Source organism: Loxodonta africana, chromosome X, assembly GCF_030014295.1.
Source record: "Loxodonta africana isolate mLoxAfr1 chromosome X, mLoxAfr1.hap2, whole genome shotgun sequence".
Classification (NCBI taxonomy): domain Eukaryota; kingdom Metazoa; phylum Chordata; class Mammalia; order Proboscidea; family Elephantidae; genus Loxodonta; species Loxodonta africana.
The window spans coordinates 157,545,986-157,566,398 of NC_087369.1; the positions used below are offsets into that span (position 1 = coordinate 157,545,986).

The 20,413-nt window shown below is 39.3% G+C and overlaps 1 protein-coding gene across 1 annotated transcript in view; it reads left to right on the forward strand.

Annotated features, from left to right (window-relative positions):
• Positions 1-20,413, forward strand: part of CT55 (cancer/testis antigen 55) — a 41,492-nt gene that overhangs the window by 9,633 nt on the left and 11,446 nt on the right. Inside the window, 3 exon segments of the mRNA XM_064278481.1 lie at positions 6,352-6,496; positions 14,088-14,232; positions 14,234-14,253. Of these exon segments, the coding sequence (XP_064134551.1) occupies positions 6,352-6,496; positions 14,088-14,232; positions 14,234-14,253 (310 nt within the window).

Sequence of the window (20,413 nt, forward strand, 5' to 3'; positions counted from 1 at the left end):
GGGGATCCTGCAGCTGCTTCTTGTTGTCTGACCTCCGGTTCTTGGGACTTCAGCTAGCAGCTTACCTTCCAATTTGGGGAATCATTGATCTTTATAGCCTGTGAGCAAGAGTCATGCCCCCCAACCTGCCGATCTTGGGTTCAGCAGCCCCTGCAGGTATGTGATTGGGAGAAGTTTTTTTTGTGGTCTTGCCTGCTGATCTTGGGATTCGTCAACCTTCACACCCTGCTAGTGGGAGCCCTGCACTCTGACCTGCTGATCTTGGATTTGCCAGCCTCTGTGGCTGTGTGAATCAGGAGAGGCCTCTATCCTGATCTACAGACTTGGGATGTTCCAGCCTTTATAATCGTGTGAGCTGTTTCCTTGATATAAATTTCTGTGTATGTATCTTTATATGCTTTACTGGTTTTGCTTCTCTAGAGAACCCAGCCTAAGACAACTTCCTTCCAAAGCTAGTAGTTTGCTATTTTTTTCTTGTTAATTTTAACAGTGAAACCTGCAAATCTACCTATGTCTTCATCTGTCCTTCCTCCTCTCATCCTGTTAGAATGGAGAAGTGTCCATCCTCCTAAGGCCAACCCTCTGCACCTGTGTTTTAGATCCCATTATCCTTGCCTTCTCAGAACCCTTTCTCACACTACTGAGTGTCCCCTCTCTTTCTAGCTCTGTCAGCTGTCCTTGTTTAAGGGCCAATATCCATCAGCCCTTTGTCATTGTTGTCATTAGGTGCTGTCAAGTCGGTTCCACTCCTAGTCACCCTATGTACAACAGAACAAAATACTGCCTGGTCCTGCGCCATCAGTCTTCTTTATTCATTGTCCAGCTTTCACATGCATATGATGCGATTGAAAATACCATGGTTTGGGTCAGGGGAACCTTAGTCCTCAAAGTGACATCTTTGCTTTTGCAAAGAGTTCTTTTGCAGCAGATTTGCCCAATGCAGTATGTCGTTTGATTTTTTGACTACTGCTTCCATGGGTGTTGATTGTGGATCCAAGTAAAATGAAATCCTTGACAACTTCAGTCTTTTCGCCATTTACCATGATGTTGCTTATTGGTCCAGTTGTGAGGATTTTTGTTTTCTTTATATTGAGGTGCAATCCATACTGAAGGCTGTGGTCTTTGATCTTCATTAGTAAGTGCTTCAAGTTCTCTTCACTTTCAGCAAGCAGGGTTGTATCATCTGCATATCGCAGGTTGTTAATAAGTCTTCCTCCAATCCTGCTGCCGTGTTCTTCTTCATATAGTCCAGCTTCTCTGATGTACAGGTTCCTTATCAGCACAATTAAGTGTACTGGAATTCTCATTCTTTGTAATCTTACCCATAATTTGTTATGGTAAACACAGTTAAATGCCTTTGCATAGTCAATAAAACACAGGTAAACATCTTTCTGGTATTGTCTGCTTTGAGCCAAAATCCTTCTGACATCAGCAATGATATCCCTTATTCCATGACCTCTTCTGGATCTGACTTGAATTTCTGGTGGTTCCCTGTTGATATACTGCTGCAGCCGCTTTTGAATGATCTTCAGCAAAATTTTACTTGTGTGTGTTCAATAATTTCCACATTCTGTTGGATCACCTTTCTTTGTAATGGGCACAAATGTGGATATCTTCTAGTTGGTTGGCCAGGTAGCGGTCTTCCAGATTTCTTGGCATAGACAAGTGCGCACTTCCAGTGCAGCATCCGTTTGTTGAAACATCTCAATTTTTATCCTGTCAATTCCTGGAGCCTTGTTTTTTGACAATGCCTTCAGTGCAGCTTGGAGTTTTTAGTTCAGTACCATCGGTTCTTGACCATATGCTATCTCCTGAAATGGTTGAACATCAACCAATTCTTTTTGGCACAGTGACTCTGAATATTCCTTCCATCTTCTTTTGATGCATCCTGTGTTGTTTAATATTTTCTCTTTAGAATCCTTCAGTATTGTAACTCGTGGCTTGAATTTTCTCTTGAGTTATTTCAGCTTGAGAAATGCCGAGCGTCTTCTTCCCTTTTGGTTTTCTAACTCTAGGTCTTTGCACATTTCATTATAATACTTTCCTTTGTATTCCCTAGCCACCCTTTGAAATCTTCTCTTCGTCTCTTTTACTTCATTTCTTCCTTTCGCTTTAGCTACTCTACATTCAAGAGCAAGTTTCGGAGTCTCTTCTGACATCCATTTTGGTCTCTTCTTTCCTGTGTTTTTAATTACCTCTTGCTTTCTTCATATATGACGTCCTTGATGCCATTCCACAGCTCATTGGTTCTTTGGTCATTAGTGTGTTGTTGTTGTTAGGTGCCGTCAAGTCAGTTCCGACCCATAGCGACCCTGTGTACTACAGAATGAAACACTGCCTGGTCCTCCCCCATGCTCACAATCGTTGTAATGAGTCAAATGTTTTCTTGAAATGGTCTCTCAATTCAGGTGGGGTATAGTCAAGGTCATATTTTGGCTCTCATGGACTTTTTCCTCATTTTCTTCAGCTCGAACTTGAACTTGATGAGCAATTGATGGTCTGTTCCATAGTTAGCCCTTGGCCTTATTCTGATATTGAGCTTTGCCATTGTCTCTTTCCACAGATGTAGTGGATTTGATTCCTGTGTATTACATCTGTCGAGGCCCACATGTATAGTTGCTGTTTATGTTGTTGAAAAAAGGTATCTGCAATGAAGTTGTTGGTCTTGCAAAATTCTATCATGTGATATCTGGCATTGTTTCTATCACCAAGGCCATATTTTCCAACGACTGTTCCTTCTTTGTTTCCAACTTTTGCATTCCAATCAGCTGTAATTATCCAAGCATCTTGACTGCATGTTTGATCAATTTCAGACTGCAGAAGTTGGTAAATATGTTCAATTTCTTCATCTTTGGCCCTAATGGTTGGTGAGTAAATTTGAATAATAGTCGTATTAAGAGGTCTTGCTTGTACGTGTGTGGATGTTACTGTATCGCTGACAGCATTGTACTTCCACATCTTCAAGATCAAGGATAGATCTTGATATGTTCTTTTTGATGATGAATGTGACGCCATTCCTTTTTAATTTGTCATTCCCAGCATAGTATATCATATGATTGTCCAATTCAAAATGGCCAATACCAGTCCACTTCAGCTCAGTAATGCCTAGGATATCAAACTTCATGCATTCCATTTTTGATGACTTCTAATTTTCCTAGATGTATACTTTGTACATTCCAGGTTCCGATTATTAATGGATGGTTGCAGCTGTTTCTTCACATTTTGAGTTATCACACATCAGCAAATGAAGGTCCCGAAAGCTTTACTCCATCCATGTCATTAAGGTCAACTGTACTTTGAGGAGGCAGCTCTTCCCCAGTCATCTTTTGAGTGCCTTCTAACCTGAGGGGCTCATCTTCCAGCACTATATCAGACAACATTCCACTGCTGTTCATAAGGTTTTCACTGGCTAATTTTTTCATAAATAGCCTGCCAGGTCCTTCTTCCTAATCTGTCTTAGTCTGGAAGCTCAGCTGAAACCTGTCCACCATGGGTAACCTGCTGGTATTTGCAATACCAGTGGCATAGCTTCCAGCATCACAGGAAATTAGCACTTTAAACATGGCCAAATCTTAGCTCACAAAAAATAAGCTGCGTCTCTCTCTTTTTTTTTCTTCTAGGCAACTTTTCTAATCTTGGCATTGTTTTTGTTTGTTGTGCTTTAAGTGAAAGTTTGTATAACAATGTGTATACAAAAATTTATATACACATTGTTATGTGACCCAAGTTGCTCTCCCTATAATGTGACAGCACAGTCCTCCTTTCCACCTTGTATTTCCCATGTCCATTCAACCAGCTCCTGTCCCTTTCTGCCTTCTCATCTCACCTCCAGACAGGAGCTGCCTATTTAGTCTCATGTATCTACTTCAGTTAAGCACAGTCTTCACAAGTATCATTTTGTCTTATAATCCAGTCTAACCTTTGTCTGAAGAGTTGGCTTCAGGAATGGTTTTAGTTTTTGGCTAACAGAGAGTCTGGGGGCCATGTCTTCTGGGGTCCCTCCAGTCTCAGTCAAACTATTAAGTCTGCTCCTTTTACTAGAATTTGAGTTCTGCACCCCACTTTTCTCCTCCTCCGTCAGGGACTCTTTGTTGTGTTCCCTGTCAGGGTGGTCATTAGTGGTAGTCAAGAATCATCTAGTTCTTCTAGTCTGAGGGTGATGGAGTCTCTGGTTTATGTGGCCCTTTCTGTCTCTTGGGCTTATATTTTCCTTGTGTCTTTGGTGTTCTTTATTCTCCTTTGCTCCAGGTGGGTTGAGACCAATTGATGCACCTTAGATGGCCACTTGCTAGCTTTTAAGACCCCAGATGCCACTCACCAAAGTGGGATGCAGAACATTTTGTTAATAAACTGTGTCATGCCAGTTGAACTAGATGTCCCCTGAAACCTTGGTTCCCAGACCCCTGCCCCTGCTACTCTTTCCCTCGAAGTGTTTGGTTGTATTCAGGAAACTTCTTAGCTTTTGGTTTAGTCCAGTTATGCTGACTTCCCCTGTATTGTGTGTTGTCCTTCCCTTCACTTAAAATAAGTCTTGTCTACTGTTGGAAACCCTGGTGGCGTAGTGGTAAGTGTTACGGCTGCTAACCAAGAGGTCAGCAGTTCGAATCCACCAGGTGCTCTTTGGAAACTATGGGGCAGTTCTACTCTGTCCTATAGGGTCACTATGAGTCGGAATCGGCTTGACAGCAGTGGATTTTTTTTTATCTAGTAAGTGAATACCCCTTTCCCTCCCTCCCCACCACTGAAGAATGTTTTCTTCTGCGTTTAAACCTTTTCTTGAGTTCTTGTAATAGTGGTCTCATACAATATTTGTCCTTTTGGAACTGACTGATTTCATTCAGCATAATACCTTCCAGATTCATCCATGTTAAGAGATGTCTCGTGGATTCGTCATTGTTCTTTATCGCTGGGTAGTATTCCATTGTATGAATATACCATAATTTGTTTATCCATTCATCCATTGATGGGCACCTGGGCTGTTTCCATCTTTTTGCTATTGTAAACAGTGCTGCAGTGAACATGGGTGTGCATATATCTATTTGTGTGAGGGCTCTCATTTCTCTAGGATATATTCCAAGGAGTGGGATTGCTGGATTATATGGTACTTCTATTTCTACCTTTTTAAGGAAGTGTAGATGATTCTCTCAATGTCTTTTGCTGGGGGTGGGCAGGCCCAGAAATGAGGCTGAAGGGAAAATAAGGTCAAGGGAGGTTTATTTATCTCTTTTCTTAAAAGATAGGAGATTATAGGGTATGTTTTATGTTGATTCATTAGATATAGAAAAAATTGTTAATGTAGAAGGAAAAAAGCAATAATTGTAGGCGCTAAGTCCTCATAGAAGCAAGAGGTAATTGTGTGTCCACAGTGTGTGTGTGTGGGGTGGGGGGGATTGGCCATGGTTGGGTAAGGGCTTCCAATAAACAAAAGTTTTAGATGCCTCCTTAGTGTAGATAAAATAAAACCATGATTTGACTTGGCTTTTATAGAGCCTGCCCCAGTTTGAAGCCATTTTTTCAACTTTATCTCATGATTCTGTCTCCCCAGGTGTCCCAAGCTTGAATCTTATAGTTATCCTCCCTATTCCATTACCTTGACTTGTTTTTTTTTCCTCCCTTGTCATCTACCTGCCCTGTCCCCAGTCCACCCCCATTTACCAGGTAAAATCTTTCTTTTTTTTCACAGCCCAGGTCAAATCTCACTTCTTCCACAAAACTGCCATATATTCTCCCAGTCTGAATGTTGCTTCTTCCTGGGAATTCCCAGAAGCCAATTTTTGAACTTTTTTTCATATAATTTCTCTTAACTTGCTTTGAATGCATTAATTTTGCCTTTTACCCCATTTGATTGTGAATTCCTGGACGGCAGGAACCGTATATCTTTTATCTTTGAATCAAATACTATCAGTGCATTTAACTCAATGAGTACACAAAGAATGTTTTTAGCTGCATTTGAAAAATATATGAAGCTCAGGTATTATTTTTACCATCAACTCATGTTTGTGATGTATTTTTCAGTTGAAGTATATTCACAACTGTTTATTATAGTTCTGTAAACCTTTTGTAGAATCCCAGTACTTAAAGCACTCGGCTGCTAACCAAAAAGTCAGCGGTTCGAACTCACCAACCACTCCATGGGAGAAAGATGTGGCAGTCTGCTTCTGTAAAGATTTACAGCCTTGGAAACCCTATGGGCAGCTCTACTCTGTCTTATAGGGTCACTATGAGTCAGGATCGACTCACTGGCAGTGGGTTTTAAACCCTTTATTGAACAACAACAATTTAAGCTGACATTTCCCATTTTAAAACTTTTGGTATGTTTGAAATAACTTTTTTTTTTTTTTAATCTTGTAGGTGGATGCTGTCTCTGATAATTGTGATGATGATGGATCATCAGACTCTGGTCCCAGAGTTTTATTTGGTTGTGTTACCTCTGTATTGGAAGGTGATGGATTCGTTAACCACACAACTTACTTCTCTCTAGACGTTGTTTGTAAAGGTACAGTTCACATTTTTTTTTTAATTTAAATCAGGCTTTTCCAATCAAAAAAATTTCTAGATTAGATTTTGCGATGATTGCAGACATCATTTCAAGGGTCAAATTTGGAATTTGCCTAAATTGTTGAGAGGATTTCATACTAGAACTACTTCTCCTGCGGTAGCCCTCACTAGGAGACGTTTCGTCAAGATGGAAAAGACTTAAATGTGTTTGTAGCGCTAGAGGGATTTATCGAAGGTGCAGAAGAGAGCAGGAAGGACTGATGGAACAAGGTCACTGAGGAGTAAAGACAGGATGGGATCCAAAGCACAGGTGGAGTGACTTACTGTTGCAGAATTAATGGAAGTAAATTCATTAATTCTCCAAAGACCTCTCCAGGATGAAAAAAAAATTTTTTTTTGGGGAGTGGATTAAAAAAAAAAAAGTGCTGCACTCCCAATAAGTTATACTTAAAATTGTCAGGGCTCCCAATCAGTTATACTTAAAATTGTCAGCATAGCTGCTGTTAATTTGGTTATGAAACCCAGTGAAAATGGCAGAAAACAATTCCAATTTAAAAAATAATAGGAATCTAAAAGTAGAAAAAAGGAAACATTGCTTTACAAATTTTTTTTGTCCCACATAATTGGGAGCGAATATATGCTGTTCCCTTGTTGATGTTCAACAGGTATTTGAGTATTTCACACTGTTTCAAGTATTGTTTTCCTAACATTTGCATTCTAATGGGGTGGACTACAAACAACTGGCAAGCAAACAAAAAAAATAGTTAGGAATTGTTTTCTGCTAGTTTTTTTTTAGTTGGCAGTTCAAATGCACCAGCCACTCCTTGAAAACCCTATGGGGCAGTTCTGCTCTGATGTATAGGGTTGCTGTGAGTCATCATGGACTGGTCAGCAACAGGTTAGAGGTGGGGGAATGGGAAGGAGGGGAAAAGGGAAGTTTTGCTTAGGGGGCATTGAGTTTATGTTAATGGTGGTGGAGTTGTTTGGAAACAGATAGTGAGAATGGTTTTACAATTTGAAGAATGTAATCAATCTTACTGAGTTATACACGTAGAAATTGTTGAATTGGCGTATGTTTTGTTGTGTACATTTTTAACACAATAAAAAAACTGGGGGTGGGCTAGGTTGGGGTTTACTATAGATAGGAGATTAGGGAAGGCTCCTCTGAGGGGGTGACATTTGAGCTAAGACATGAAGGATAAGGAGCCACCTAGGGAAAATGTTCCAGGGCAGAGAAGAATGAATGTAAAAGTCCTGAGGTAGAAAAAGGTCTTGGCATGTTCTAGAAATAAAAAGGAAGATGGAATGGCCAGAGTGTGGTGAGTATGAGTGGTATGACTTGAATGAGGGATAGTATGAGATTGTCAATGTCAGCAGGATCCAGTTAAGTATATAACTTAAACTGTTAGATTTAATCCTAAGAATTTTCTGAGGTAACCTTGTTGTGGTCAGTTTCAATAAGGTGGTAGAGATGAAAAACACAATTGTAGTAAGTTGAGGAATGAGTGGAAGGTAAACATGCAGATTGTGTGTGATGGGAGTGTGAGAGACAGAGGGGATGAGCATGTGTGTTCGTGTTTGCACAACATGAACATGTTTATGTCAGTTTATGTCAGTAGGAAGTGGGCTAACTGGTACTTCAGGGCCCATGACCCCATTTGGTTTCGCCTGCCTCACAGGATAGTGGTGATTATCAGCCCCATTTTGCAGGCAAAATTTGAGGTCTTAGGTCCAAGAGACTCATGGGAAATGCCTAACATCAGTGATGGGTCTACAAATGTTTTTTATATGTAAATAAACAATAAATCTTTAACCATTTTGGTGAAGGATGCTAAAGTGGAATTAACCATTTAATCTAAATGTGGTGATAGTGGGGGCTCTACAGTCAAAGTATACAATATTACTATTTCTTTGCCCTTTATCTTTTAGGGTAAGCAGTAGTACAGTCCTGTAACATCCTGCATTTCCTTGTGTAACAAGTGTGACCTGAGTGAGAAGCCTGGGGTCACAAATAAGGTTATTTCTTTACTTTTCATAATAAACTGGCTTGAATATCTATTTGAAAGATTAAAAGGGCATCCTGTGTAGCCTTTTGAGACTTTCCCCTATTCCTTAAATTGCCCAAAAGTCCAGTGTCTTACTTAATCCAGAGGTGGCTGCCCTGTTTCAATATGCTCTTTGACCAGTGAATTCTCCGAAGGGTAAAGGGCTCTGCTGTTCAGTTGCTGATATTCTTGTGGTTGGATTTAGACAGTGAGAAGCACAAGCAGAAGACTGCGGGGTAGGAAGGGAGAGGTTGGGATATTTATTCCTCTAGCTATCTTAACTGCCAGGCTGCAAGTTGGCAGTTTTATTCTTCTACCAAAGGCCATAGCTTCTGTAGGGCAGCCCTCTCCTACAGCTACAACTATATCTGGGTGGCCATATATCTATTGTCTAACCCTGGGCATTTTTGAAACTAAAAGGAGGTGTTGCAATTAATTAAAATCAAATCAATTTTTGGAATATTTATATGTTGACTGACAGATTGGTTTCATTGTTGGACCTTTAAAATAGTATTATTCATGAATTTTTTCAAATAAAATTATTTATAAAAATGAATGTATCTGTGCACAGTAATAGATATTAAGAAAAAAATTGAGTGTTTCATTAAATTGAGATCTAGTTGCAAATTCATAGGTCTCCTTAATTTCCTCCCATTCTGTTATGGAATATAAATGTATCCAATTGAAAATACGAGCTACCTTAAAAGAGTCATACCTCAAGTTGAGACGTTCCCAGATGCAGTCCTCTGATTTCAAAATTATATATTGTACAGAATTTGAACTCTTATGGTTCAGTATGTTCACTACCTCCATTGCTTTTCTAGGGATAGATTTTAACATTTTCTTCTTTGCATTAGGACTAATCTCTGTACTTTATGACAGGACATCTGAGTTGCTATTTCCCACAAATATTTCATGTAAAACTAACCTAAAGTATTCCAAATTTCCCAATGATTCTGCTGATTTGGTGGCCTGGCAAAATCTTGCCTGTTGTAGGTTGTGGCATGGGCCATGGCACAACCAACTGGTCTGCCAAGTGAGTGGCTGGGGGCAGCAGCATCTGATACTCGTACTACTGCCATTCGAGACTGGTTGGAGTTAGATGTTCCTAGCCACTCATATCTGAGGGCACTTTGTTTTATCACCAAGCACCCTGCATGTGGTCATTGAAGATGAAGTATTAGTTACCTTGTGTTTGGAAAGTGTTTGGAAAAGAGAGGCAGATTGTTTCTGATTGTATTTCTGATTTAACTACATATTAGAGAGAACTCTGTTAACTGCAACTGGAATTATAAAGTACAGGTCTACCATTGTGGCCTAACTTTTTGTCTTTTTATTATGAAAGTTTTCAAATATACAGCAAATTTGAAATAATTTTACAGTTAACAACTGTGTAACTACCACCTGGACTTTGCCATTAACATTTTATTATACTTGTTTTATCTCATATCTAGGAATTCATGGGTGGTATTTTTTAAGATGGTTAAGTGTTCGGCTGCTAACTGAAAGGTTGACAGTCAAGTCCACCCAGAGGTACCCTGGAAGAAAGGCCTGGAGATCTATTCCAAATGATCACAGCCATTGACAACCCTAAGGAGCACAGTTCTACTCTGACACACATGGGGTTGGCGACAACTGGTTTGATTTTTTTTTTTAATCTGATATCTATCCATGTATTTATCATTCCATCCATCCACCAGACCACCTTGTATTTTTTGATGCATTTGAAAGTAAATACAGACACACAGTTTCCTCTAAATACTTCAGCATGCTTATCACTAACTCAAGTTCAGTATTTGTTTACAGTTAGTTTTTCTTCTGAATTTCTTTGAGTTTTGACAAATGCATGTACCTGTGTAACCTAAAATTACCCTCATGTCCTTCCCCAGTCAATCCCTGTCTCCTCCAAACCCCAGGAAAACAGTGTTCTGATTTCTTTTTCTTGCTGTAGAGTTTATTTGCCTGTTATAGAAGTTTATATAATGGAATCAGACATAGGGACTCTTTCGTCTAAGACCTTTTTCACTCTGAAGAATGTTTTTAGATTTATCCATGGTGTGTATGTCTGTAGTTCATTCCATTATATAAATATCACAGTTAGTTTCTCAATTCTCCTGTTGAAGGTCACCTTGGCTCTTACCAGCTTTTGGCTATTATGAATAATGCTGCTAAGAACATTCTTGTATAAATGTTCCTGCGGACCTATGATTTTGTTTGTCATAGCTAAATGCGCAGGACTAGGACTGAAACCACCGAGTCATAGTTCAAGGAAATACATAAATATAATTACTCCCAGCGGCAATGTTTGATAGTTCCAGTTGCTCCAAATCCTCCCTGGTACTTTTGCATCCTGTGACTTACTTTTATTGTGAAAATCTGTAACTATTTGTTTATGAACTATAAAATGTAAGATATATATATATATATATCTTAGAGTCCATTACCTGTCCAAAAAACCTGGACAAATTGTTTTATTCTTATTGTAGCAGTATTTCCTACTGCTACTGCTACCATTTCAAGATCTATTCTGAAGTGTACATCACTGTCAGTGATAGGATAATGTCCATACACCTGTATGGAAGACCAGGTAATACGGCTATTCTCCAAATTTACGCACCAACCGGTAATGCCAAAGATGAAGAAAATGAAGTATTTTGCCAACTTCTGTAGTCTGAAATTGATCAACCATGCAATTAAGATGCATTGATAATTACTGGCAATTGGAATGTGAAAGTTGGAAGCAAAGAAGAAGGACTGGTAGTTGGAAAATACGGCCTTGGTGATAGAAACGCGTGATAGAATTTTGCAAGACCAATGACGTATTCATTGCAAATACCTTTTTTCAACAATATAAATGAAGACTATACATGTGAACCTCACCAGTTGTAATACACAGAAACCAATTGATTACATCTGTAGAAAGAGACAATGGAAAACCTCAATATGTCAGAACAAGGCAAAGGACCAACTGAGGAACAGACCATCAATTGCTCATGTGCAAGTTCAAGTTGAAGCTGAAGAGAATTAAAACAAGTCCATGAGAGGCAAAGTACAATCTTGAGTATATCCCGCCTAAAATTAGAGACCATCTCAATAAATTTGATGCATTGAACATTAATGACTGAAGACCAGATGAGTTGTGGGATGACCTCAAAGACATCATACATGAAGAAAGCAAAAGGTCATTAAAAAGACAGGAAAGAAAAAAAAGACCAAAATGGATGTCAGAAGAAACTCTGAAACTTACCTTTGAATGTAGAGTAGCTAAAGAGAACGGAAGAAATGATGAAGTGAAATAGCTGAAAAGAAGAATTCAAAGGGCAGCTTGAAAAGACAAAGTATTATAATGACATGTGCAAAGACCTGGAGTTAGAAGACCAAAAGGAAAGAACACGCTTGGCAGTTCTCAAGCGGAAATAACTGAAGAAAAAATTAAAGCCTCGAGTTGCAATATGGAAGGATTCTATGGGCAAAATATTGAATGATGCAGGAAGCATCAAAAGAAGATGGAAGGAATATACAAAGTCACTATACCAAAAAGAATTGGTTGACATTCAGCCATTTCAGGAGTTAGCATATGATCAAGAATAGAAATGGTATAGAAGGAAGAGCTCCAAGCTGCAAAAGAAGGTATTGGTGAAAAACAAGGCTCCAGGAATTGACAAAATACCAGTTGAGATGTTTCAACAAATGGATGCAGCGCTGGAGGTGCTCACTCACCTATGCCAAGAAATTTGGAAGACAGCTACCTGGCCATCCGACTGGAAGAGATCCATATTATGCCTATTCCCAAGAAAGGTGATCCCACCGAATGCAGAAATTATCAAACAATATCTTTGCTGATTTCAGATGGATCCTGGCTAAAGCAGAGAATACCACAAAGAATTACCTGTGTTTTATTGACTATGCAAAGGTATTCGACTGTGTAGATCATAAAAAATTATGGATAACATTGTGAAGAATGGGAACTTCAGAACACTTAATTGTGCTCATGAGGAATCTGTACATAGATCAAGAGGCAGTTGTTCAGATAGAACAAGGGAATCATGCATGGTTTAAAATCAGGAGATTTGTGTGTTAGGGTTGTTTCTTTTCACCAAGTGTATTCAATCTGTATGCTGGGCAAATAACTCAAGAAGCTGGACTATATGAAGAAGAATGTGGCATCAGGGTTGGGGGAAGACTCATTAAGAACCTTTCTTATGGAGATGACACAACCTTGCTTGCTGAAAGTGAAGAGGACTTGAAGCACTTACTAATGAAGATCGAAGACCACAGCCTTCAGTATGGATTGCACCTCAACTTAAAAAAACAAAAATCCTCACAACTGGATCAATAAGCAACATCATGATAAATGGAGAAAAGATTGAAGTTGTCAAGGATTTCATTATACTTGGATCCACAATCAACCCCCATGGAAGCAGCAGTTAAGAAATCAAAAGACGTATTGCATTGGACATTTCTGCTGCAAAATACGTCTTTAAAGTCTTAAAAAGCAAAAATGTCACTTTGAGGACTAAGGTGCACCTGACCCAAGCCATGGTATTTTCAATTGCTTCATATGCATGGACAATGAATAATCAAGATTGAAGAAGAATTGATGCCTTTGAATTGTGTTGGCGAAGACTATTGACTATACCGTGGACTGCCAGAAAAATGAAGAAATCCGTAGGAAGAAATACAGCCAGAATGCTCCTTAGAAGCAAGGATGGCGAGATGTTGTCCACGAACTTTGGACATGTCATCAGGAGGGACAAGTCCCTGAAAAAGGACATCATGCTTGGTAGAGGGTTACCAAAAGAGAGGAAGACCCTCAACAAGATGGATTGACACAGTTGCTGCAGCAATGGGCTCAAGCATAGCAATGAACATGAGGATGGTGCGGGGCAGGGCAGTGTTTTATTCTGTTGTACATAGGGTCACCATGAGTTGGAACCAACTCGAAGGCAGCTAACAACAACAACACTGCTACCACCAGTAGTGGTCAATGTTTATTTGGTGCTGATTGTGTGCCAGGCACTATTCAAGGAGTTTTACATGTATTGATTAATTTCCATGCAACTCTATGTTGTATTATTATGCTTCTCGTTCTGTAGATGGAGAAACTGAGGCACAGAGAGGTTAAGCACCTTGACCAAGGTTGAAAATTTAGTAAATGGCAATATCAAGATTTGAACTAAGGTAGCCAGGTTTGAACTTTTTCTCTTACCTATGTGCTTTACTGCCTTTCCAGAAGGAGTTGTGAATGTGACCAATGGTTTTATAAATCCTGTGCCCCACATAAAGGTTGGCCTGTGAATGCACAGTTGACACTTTTCCACCTTTGACTTTGTTAAATCAGCAGACAAGAATCAATGGCTAAAAGAGTATAAACTTTCTTTTTGACACGAAAATTTACAGGGTACCTGTTTAAAAATGTTCAAAATATACCTTTGATATGGAAACTATTTTAGTGTACTACAACTTCAGAGGAACTTGTAAAGTTTACCGTTACCAAAAAATATGAGATAATTACAATTCGATTTTTCTCCATGGCTGTTTTAGGTTTTGAGCCTTATGAGGGTGACTGGATAGAAGCTGAGTTTTCCATCCAGCCAGACACGTGGAGCAGAAAGGCAATCTCGGTGAAGCCCCTGAGACATAAGCACGTGTATGAGGTAGTTCATTTGCATGTTGCGCCTGTACTTTGTTTCTGCTAAACCTTCCACTAGTGATAATTTCTGCTGCTCAGGATGCTATTGGGTGTGTTGGAAACCTAGAAAAGTAAAAGAAAATACATTCTTTGCCAAAGAGGAGCCTATTTTCTTATTGAAAATGCTGTACTGCTGAAAGGAAGTTACTAGAGAATAATACGGGATATAATAAAGATTTAAATGAGTTTATTTGGGAAGTATTAAGTTCTGAGAACAACAAGAAAATTAACAAATCATGTGCTGGATAATTGTTGGGAAAGAATGAATGGAGTGAGATGTGAACTTGCTAGTAAAATCTGGGTATTATTTGGATAGTGGAGACTGAAAAGGAGTTGGAAATTCAGTTTGCACAAAGGTGCAGATGGAGGAATGAGCTTGGAATGTGACAGAGGAAGTAGGGGAAAAATGAAGGTCAACTTACCACCACATCAACCCCTTTCATTCTCTCAACCAGAAATATAGAGGTTAATATAGAGGCTAATAAACATTTTGTATAATATTTAGAGCAGTGATCCGTCCTGAGATTCTGATTTAATTGCTCTGAAATCGGGTCTGGGCATGAATATTTTTACAAAGCACTCCTGGTGTTTCAAAAGTGCTAGTCAGATTAGGAATCACTGATTTGGAGTGAACTACAGTTTAGAGCCAGAGAGACAGTGTATGCTTTTAAATAAACATTTTCATTTATTATATTTACAGGTCCGCATTACTAGCCTCTGTGGAAGACATGGGGTGATAGATGATAATATCTTTTTCACCTTGGATTCTCTGAAACTTCCTGATGGATACGTACCTCAAGTATCTGACATCGTCAATGCAGTTGTAGTGGCGCACGCTCACTCAACCTATAATTGGAGAGCACTTTCTATGACCTTAGTGAAACGGTTGTAATAAGAGAACATTGTTATTCTCTGTATTATTTTGTGGGCAGTTAAAGGGCCCGGTTTTAATGAGGTTTGAAAAAATTAGTGTAATAAACTTCAAGAGTTATTTTAAATGCAACTTTTCAAATCCAGATGGAGTGTATCTTCTGGAGAGTGTTCAACAATTTTCATGATTGATTAAAGAGATTTTTATGTTAATCCTTTGTAACAATATCATATTCATGCTTTTCTTTCTTTAGTAGATCTGTCCATTTAAAAAATTAATCTACATTCTTTTTTCCTTCACTTTTTAATTTTTTTAGAACATATTTTGCATCATAGGTTTTTATTTTAGTATTCCAAGTTTGCCTTACAGATCCAGTGTGACCTCCCAACCATCTAGTAGTTAGTTAGTTCCCCAATTTATGGGTATGTAGTTGAACTTTATGGGTATGTATTAGACAAAGATGCGCCTCACCCAAGCCATAGTGTTTTCAATTGCCTTGTATGCATGTGAAAGCAGGACATTGAATAAGGAAGACAGAAGAAGGATTGTTGTTAGGTGCCATCAAATGGATTCCCACTCATAGTGACCCTGTGTACAACAGAACAAAACACTGCTTCATCCTGCACCATCTTCACAACCATTGTTATGGCCGAACCCATTGTTGCAGCCACTATGTCAATCCATCTGGTTGAGGGTCTTCCTCTTTCTCGCTGACCCTCTACTTTACCAAACAAGACGTCCTTCTTCAGGAACTGATCTCTCCTGATAACATGTCCAAAGTATATGAGACAGAGTCTCGTCATCCTTACTTCTAAGAAGCACTCTGGTTGTACTTCTTCCAAGACAGATTCATTTGGTCTTTTGGCAGTCCATGGTTTATTCAATATTCTTTTCAACACCACAATTCACAGGCATCAATTCTTCTTTGGTCTTCCTTATTCATCGTACAGCTTTTACATGCATGTGAGGTGATTGAAAACATCATGGCTTGGGTCAGGTCCACCTTAGTCCTTAAAGTGAAACCTTTGCTTTTTAACACTTAAAAGAGGTCTTTGGCAGCAGAATTGCCCAATGCAATGCTTCATTTCATTTCTTGACTGCTGCTTCCATGGGTGTTGATTGCCGATCCAAGTAAAATGAAATCCTTGACAACTTCAGTTTTTTCTCTGTTTATCATGATGCGGTTTATTGGTCCAGTTGTGAGGATTTTCGTTTTATGTTGAGGTGTAATCCATACTGAAGGGTTGGTCTTTAATCTTCATCAGCAAGTGCTTCAAGTCCTCTTTACTTTCAGCAAGCAAGGTTGTGTCATCTACATAACGCAGGTTGTTAATGAGTCTTCTTCCAGTCCTGTTACCCCATTCTTCTTCAGATAGCCCAGCTTCTCAGATTATTTGCCCAGCATACAGATTGAATAAGTACGGTGAAAGGATACAACCCTGACACACGCCTTTCCTGACTTTAAACCATGCAGTATCCCATTATTCTGTTTGAACGACTGCCTCTAGATCTATGGACAGGTTCTTCAGAGCACAATTAAGAGTTGTGGAATTCCCATTCTTGCCAATGTTATCTATAATTATGATCCACACAGTTGAATGCCTTTGCATAGTCAATAAAACACAGGTAAACCTCCTTCTGGTATTCTCTGCTTTCAGCCAGGATCCATCTGAGATCAGCAATGATATCCCTGGTTTCACATCTTCTTCTGAATCTGGCTTGAATTTCTGGCAGTTCCATGTTGATATACTGCTGCAGCCATTTTTGAATGATCTTCAGCAAAATTTTGCTTGTGTGTGATATCAATGATATTGTTTGATAATTTCTGCATTCGGTGGGATCACCTTTCTTGGGAATAGGCATAGTATGGATCTCTTCCAGTCTGTTGGCCAGGTAGCTGTCTTCCAAATTTCTTGGCATAGGTGAGTGAGCACCTCCAGCACTGCATCCATTTGTTGAAACATCTCAACTGGTATTTTGTCAATTCCTGGAGCCTTGTTTTTCACCAATACCTTCTTTTGCAGCTTGGAGCTCTTCCTTCTATACCATTTCTATTCTTGATCATATGCTAACTCCTGAAATGGTTGAATGTCAACCAATTCTTTTTGGTATAGTGACTTTGTATATTCCTTCCATCTTCTTTTGATGCTTCCTGCATCATTCAGTATTTTGCCCATAGAATCCTTCCATATTGCAACTTGAGGCTTTAATTTTTTCTTCAGTTATTTCCGCTTGAGAACTGCCAAGCGTGTTCTTTCTTTTTGGTCTTCTAACTCCAGGTCTTTGCACATGTCATTACAATACTTTACTTTGTCTTCTTGAGCTGCCCTTTGGAATTCTTCTTTTCAGCTATTTCACTTCATCATTTCTTCCATTCTCTTTAGCTACTCTACATTCAAAGGCAAGTTTCAGAGTCTCTTCTGACATCCATTTTGGTCTTTTCTTTCTTTCCTGTCTTTTTTTTTTTTCTATTGTGCTTTAAGTGAAAGTTTACGAATCAAGTCAGTCTCTCACACAAAAACTTATATACACCTTGCTTTTTTTTTTCTAGTGCCAATACACCTTGCTACATACTCCCAATTGCTCTCCCTCTAATGAGACAGCATGCTCCCTCCATCCAGTCTCTCTTTTCGTGTGCATTCACCAGCTTCTAACCCTCTCTACCCTCTCATCTCCCCTCCAGGCAGGAGATGCCAACATAGTCTCAAGTGTCCACCTCATCCAAGAAGTTCACTCCTCACCAGCATCCCTCCCCAACCATTGTCCAGTCCAATCCCTGTCTGAAGAGTTGGCTTTGGGAATGGTTCCTGTCCTGGGCCTACAGAAGGTCTGGGGACCGTGACCACCGGGGTCCTTCTAGTCTCAGTCAGACCATTAAGTCTGGTCTTTTTACGAGCATTTGGGGTCTGCATCCCACTGCTCTCCTGCTCCCTCAGGGGTTCTCTGTTGTGTTCCCTGTCAGGGCAGTCATCGGTTGTAGCCAGGCACCATCTAGTTCTTCTGGTCTCAGGCTGATGTAGTCTCTGGTTTATGTGGCCCTTTCTGTCTCTTGGGCTCGGAATTACCTTCTGTCCTTGGTGTTCTTCATTGTCCTTTGATCCAGGTGGGTTCAGACCAATTGAAGCATCTGAGATGGCTGCTTCCTAGCATTTAAGATCCCAAATGCCACTCTCCAAGGTGGGATACAGAATGTTTTCTTAATAGGTTTTATTATGCCAGTTGACTTAGATGTCCCCTGAAACCATGGTCCCCAAACTGCCGCCCCTGCTACACTGGCCGTCGAAGCATTCAGTTTATTCTGGAAACTTCTTTCCTTTTGGTTTAGCCCAGTTGTGCTGACCTCGCCTGTATTGAGTGTTCTGTTTCCCGTCACCTAAAGTAGTTCTTATCTACTATCTAATTAGTGAATACCCCTCTCCCACCCTCCCTCCCTCCCCCCTCTCCTAACCATCAAAGAATATTTTTTTCTCAGTTTAAACTATTTCTTGAGTTCTTATAATACTGGTCTTAAACAATATTTGTCCTTTTGCAACTGACCAATTTCACTCAGCATGCCTTCCAGATTCCTCTATGTTATGAAATGTTTCACAGATTCCTCACTGTTCTTTATGGATGCGTAGTATTGCAATGTGTGAATATACCATAATTTATTTCTCCATTCATCCGTTGATGGGCACCTTGGTTGCTTCCATCTTTTTGCTATTGTAAACAGTGCTGCAGTAAACATGGGTGTGCATATATCTGTTCATGTAAAGGCTCTTATTTCTCTAGAATATATTCCAAGGAGTGGGATTGCTGGATCGCATGGTATTTCTATTTCTAGCTTTTTAAGGAAGTGCCAAATTGATTTCCAAAGTTGTTGTACCATTTCACATTCCCACCAGCAGTGTAGAAGTGTTCCAATCTCTCCAACATTTATTCTTTTGTGTTTTTTGGATTAGTGCCAGCCTTGTTGGAGTGAGATGAAATCTCATTGTAGTTTTGATTTGCATTTCTCTAATGACTAATGATGGTGAGCATTTCCTCATGTATCTGCTACCTCAATGTCTTCTTTAAGTGAAGTGTCTGTTCATATCTTGTGCCCATTTTTTAATTGGGTTATCTGCCTGTTTACAGTTGAGTTTTGCAGTATCACGTAGATTTTAGAGATCACGTGCTGATCGGAAATGTCATAGCTAAAAACTTTTTCCCAGTCTGTAGATAATCTTTTTACTCTCTTGGTGAAGTCTTTGGATGAGCACAGGTGTTTGATTTTTAGGAGTTCCCAGTTATCTAGTTTTTCTTCTGCATTGTTAGTAATGTTTTGTATAGTGTTTATGCCATGTATTAGGGATCCTAACGTTGTCCTTATTTTTTCTTCCATGATCTTTATCGTTTTAGATTTTATATTTAGGCCTTTGATCCATTTGAGCTCGTTTTTGTGTGTGCAGTGAGGTATGCGTCTTGTTTCATTTGTTTGCAGATGGATATCCAGTTATGCCAGCACCATTTGTTAAAAAGACTGTCTTTTCCCCATTTAACTGTTTTGGGGCCTTTGTCAAATATCAGCTGCTCATATGTGGGTGGATTTATGTCTGGATTCTCAATTCTGTTCCATTGGTCTATGTATCTGTTGTTGTACCAGTACCAGGCTGTTTTGACTACTGTGGCGGTATATAATAGGTTCTAAAATCAGGTAGAGTAAGGACTCCTACTTTGTTCTTCTTTTTCAGTAATGCCTTATTTATCCGGGGCCTCTTTCCCTTCCATATGAAATTAGTGATTTGTTTCTCCATCTCATTAAAGAATGTCATTGGAATTGGGATTGGAATTGCATTAAATGTATAGATCGCTTTTGGTAGAATAGACATTTTTATAATGTTAAGTCTTCCTGTCCATGAGCAAGGTATGTTTTTCCACTTATGTAGGTCTCTTTTGGTTTCTTGCAGAAGTGTATTGTAGTTTTCTTTGAATACGTCTTTTACATCTCTGGTAAGATTTATTCCTAAGTATTTTATCTTCTTGGGAGCTACTGTAAATGGTATTAATTTGGTAATGTCCTCTTGGATGTTCTTTTTGTTGGTGTAGAGGAATCCAACTGATTTTTGTATGTTTATCTTGTATCCCGATACTCTGCTGAACTCTTATTAGTTTCAGTAGTTTTCTTGAGGATTCCTTAGGGTTTTCTTTGTATAAGATCATGTTGTCTGCAAATAGAGATAATACTAATTCTTCCTTGCCAACCTGGATGACCTTTATTTCTTTATCTAGCCTAATTGCTCTGGCTAGGACCTCCAACACAATGTTGAATAAGAGTGGTGATAAAGG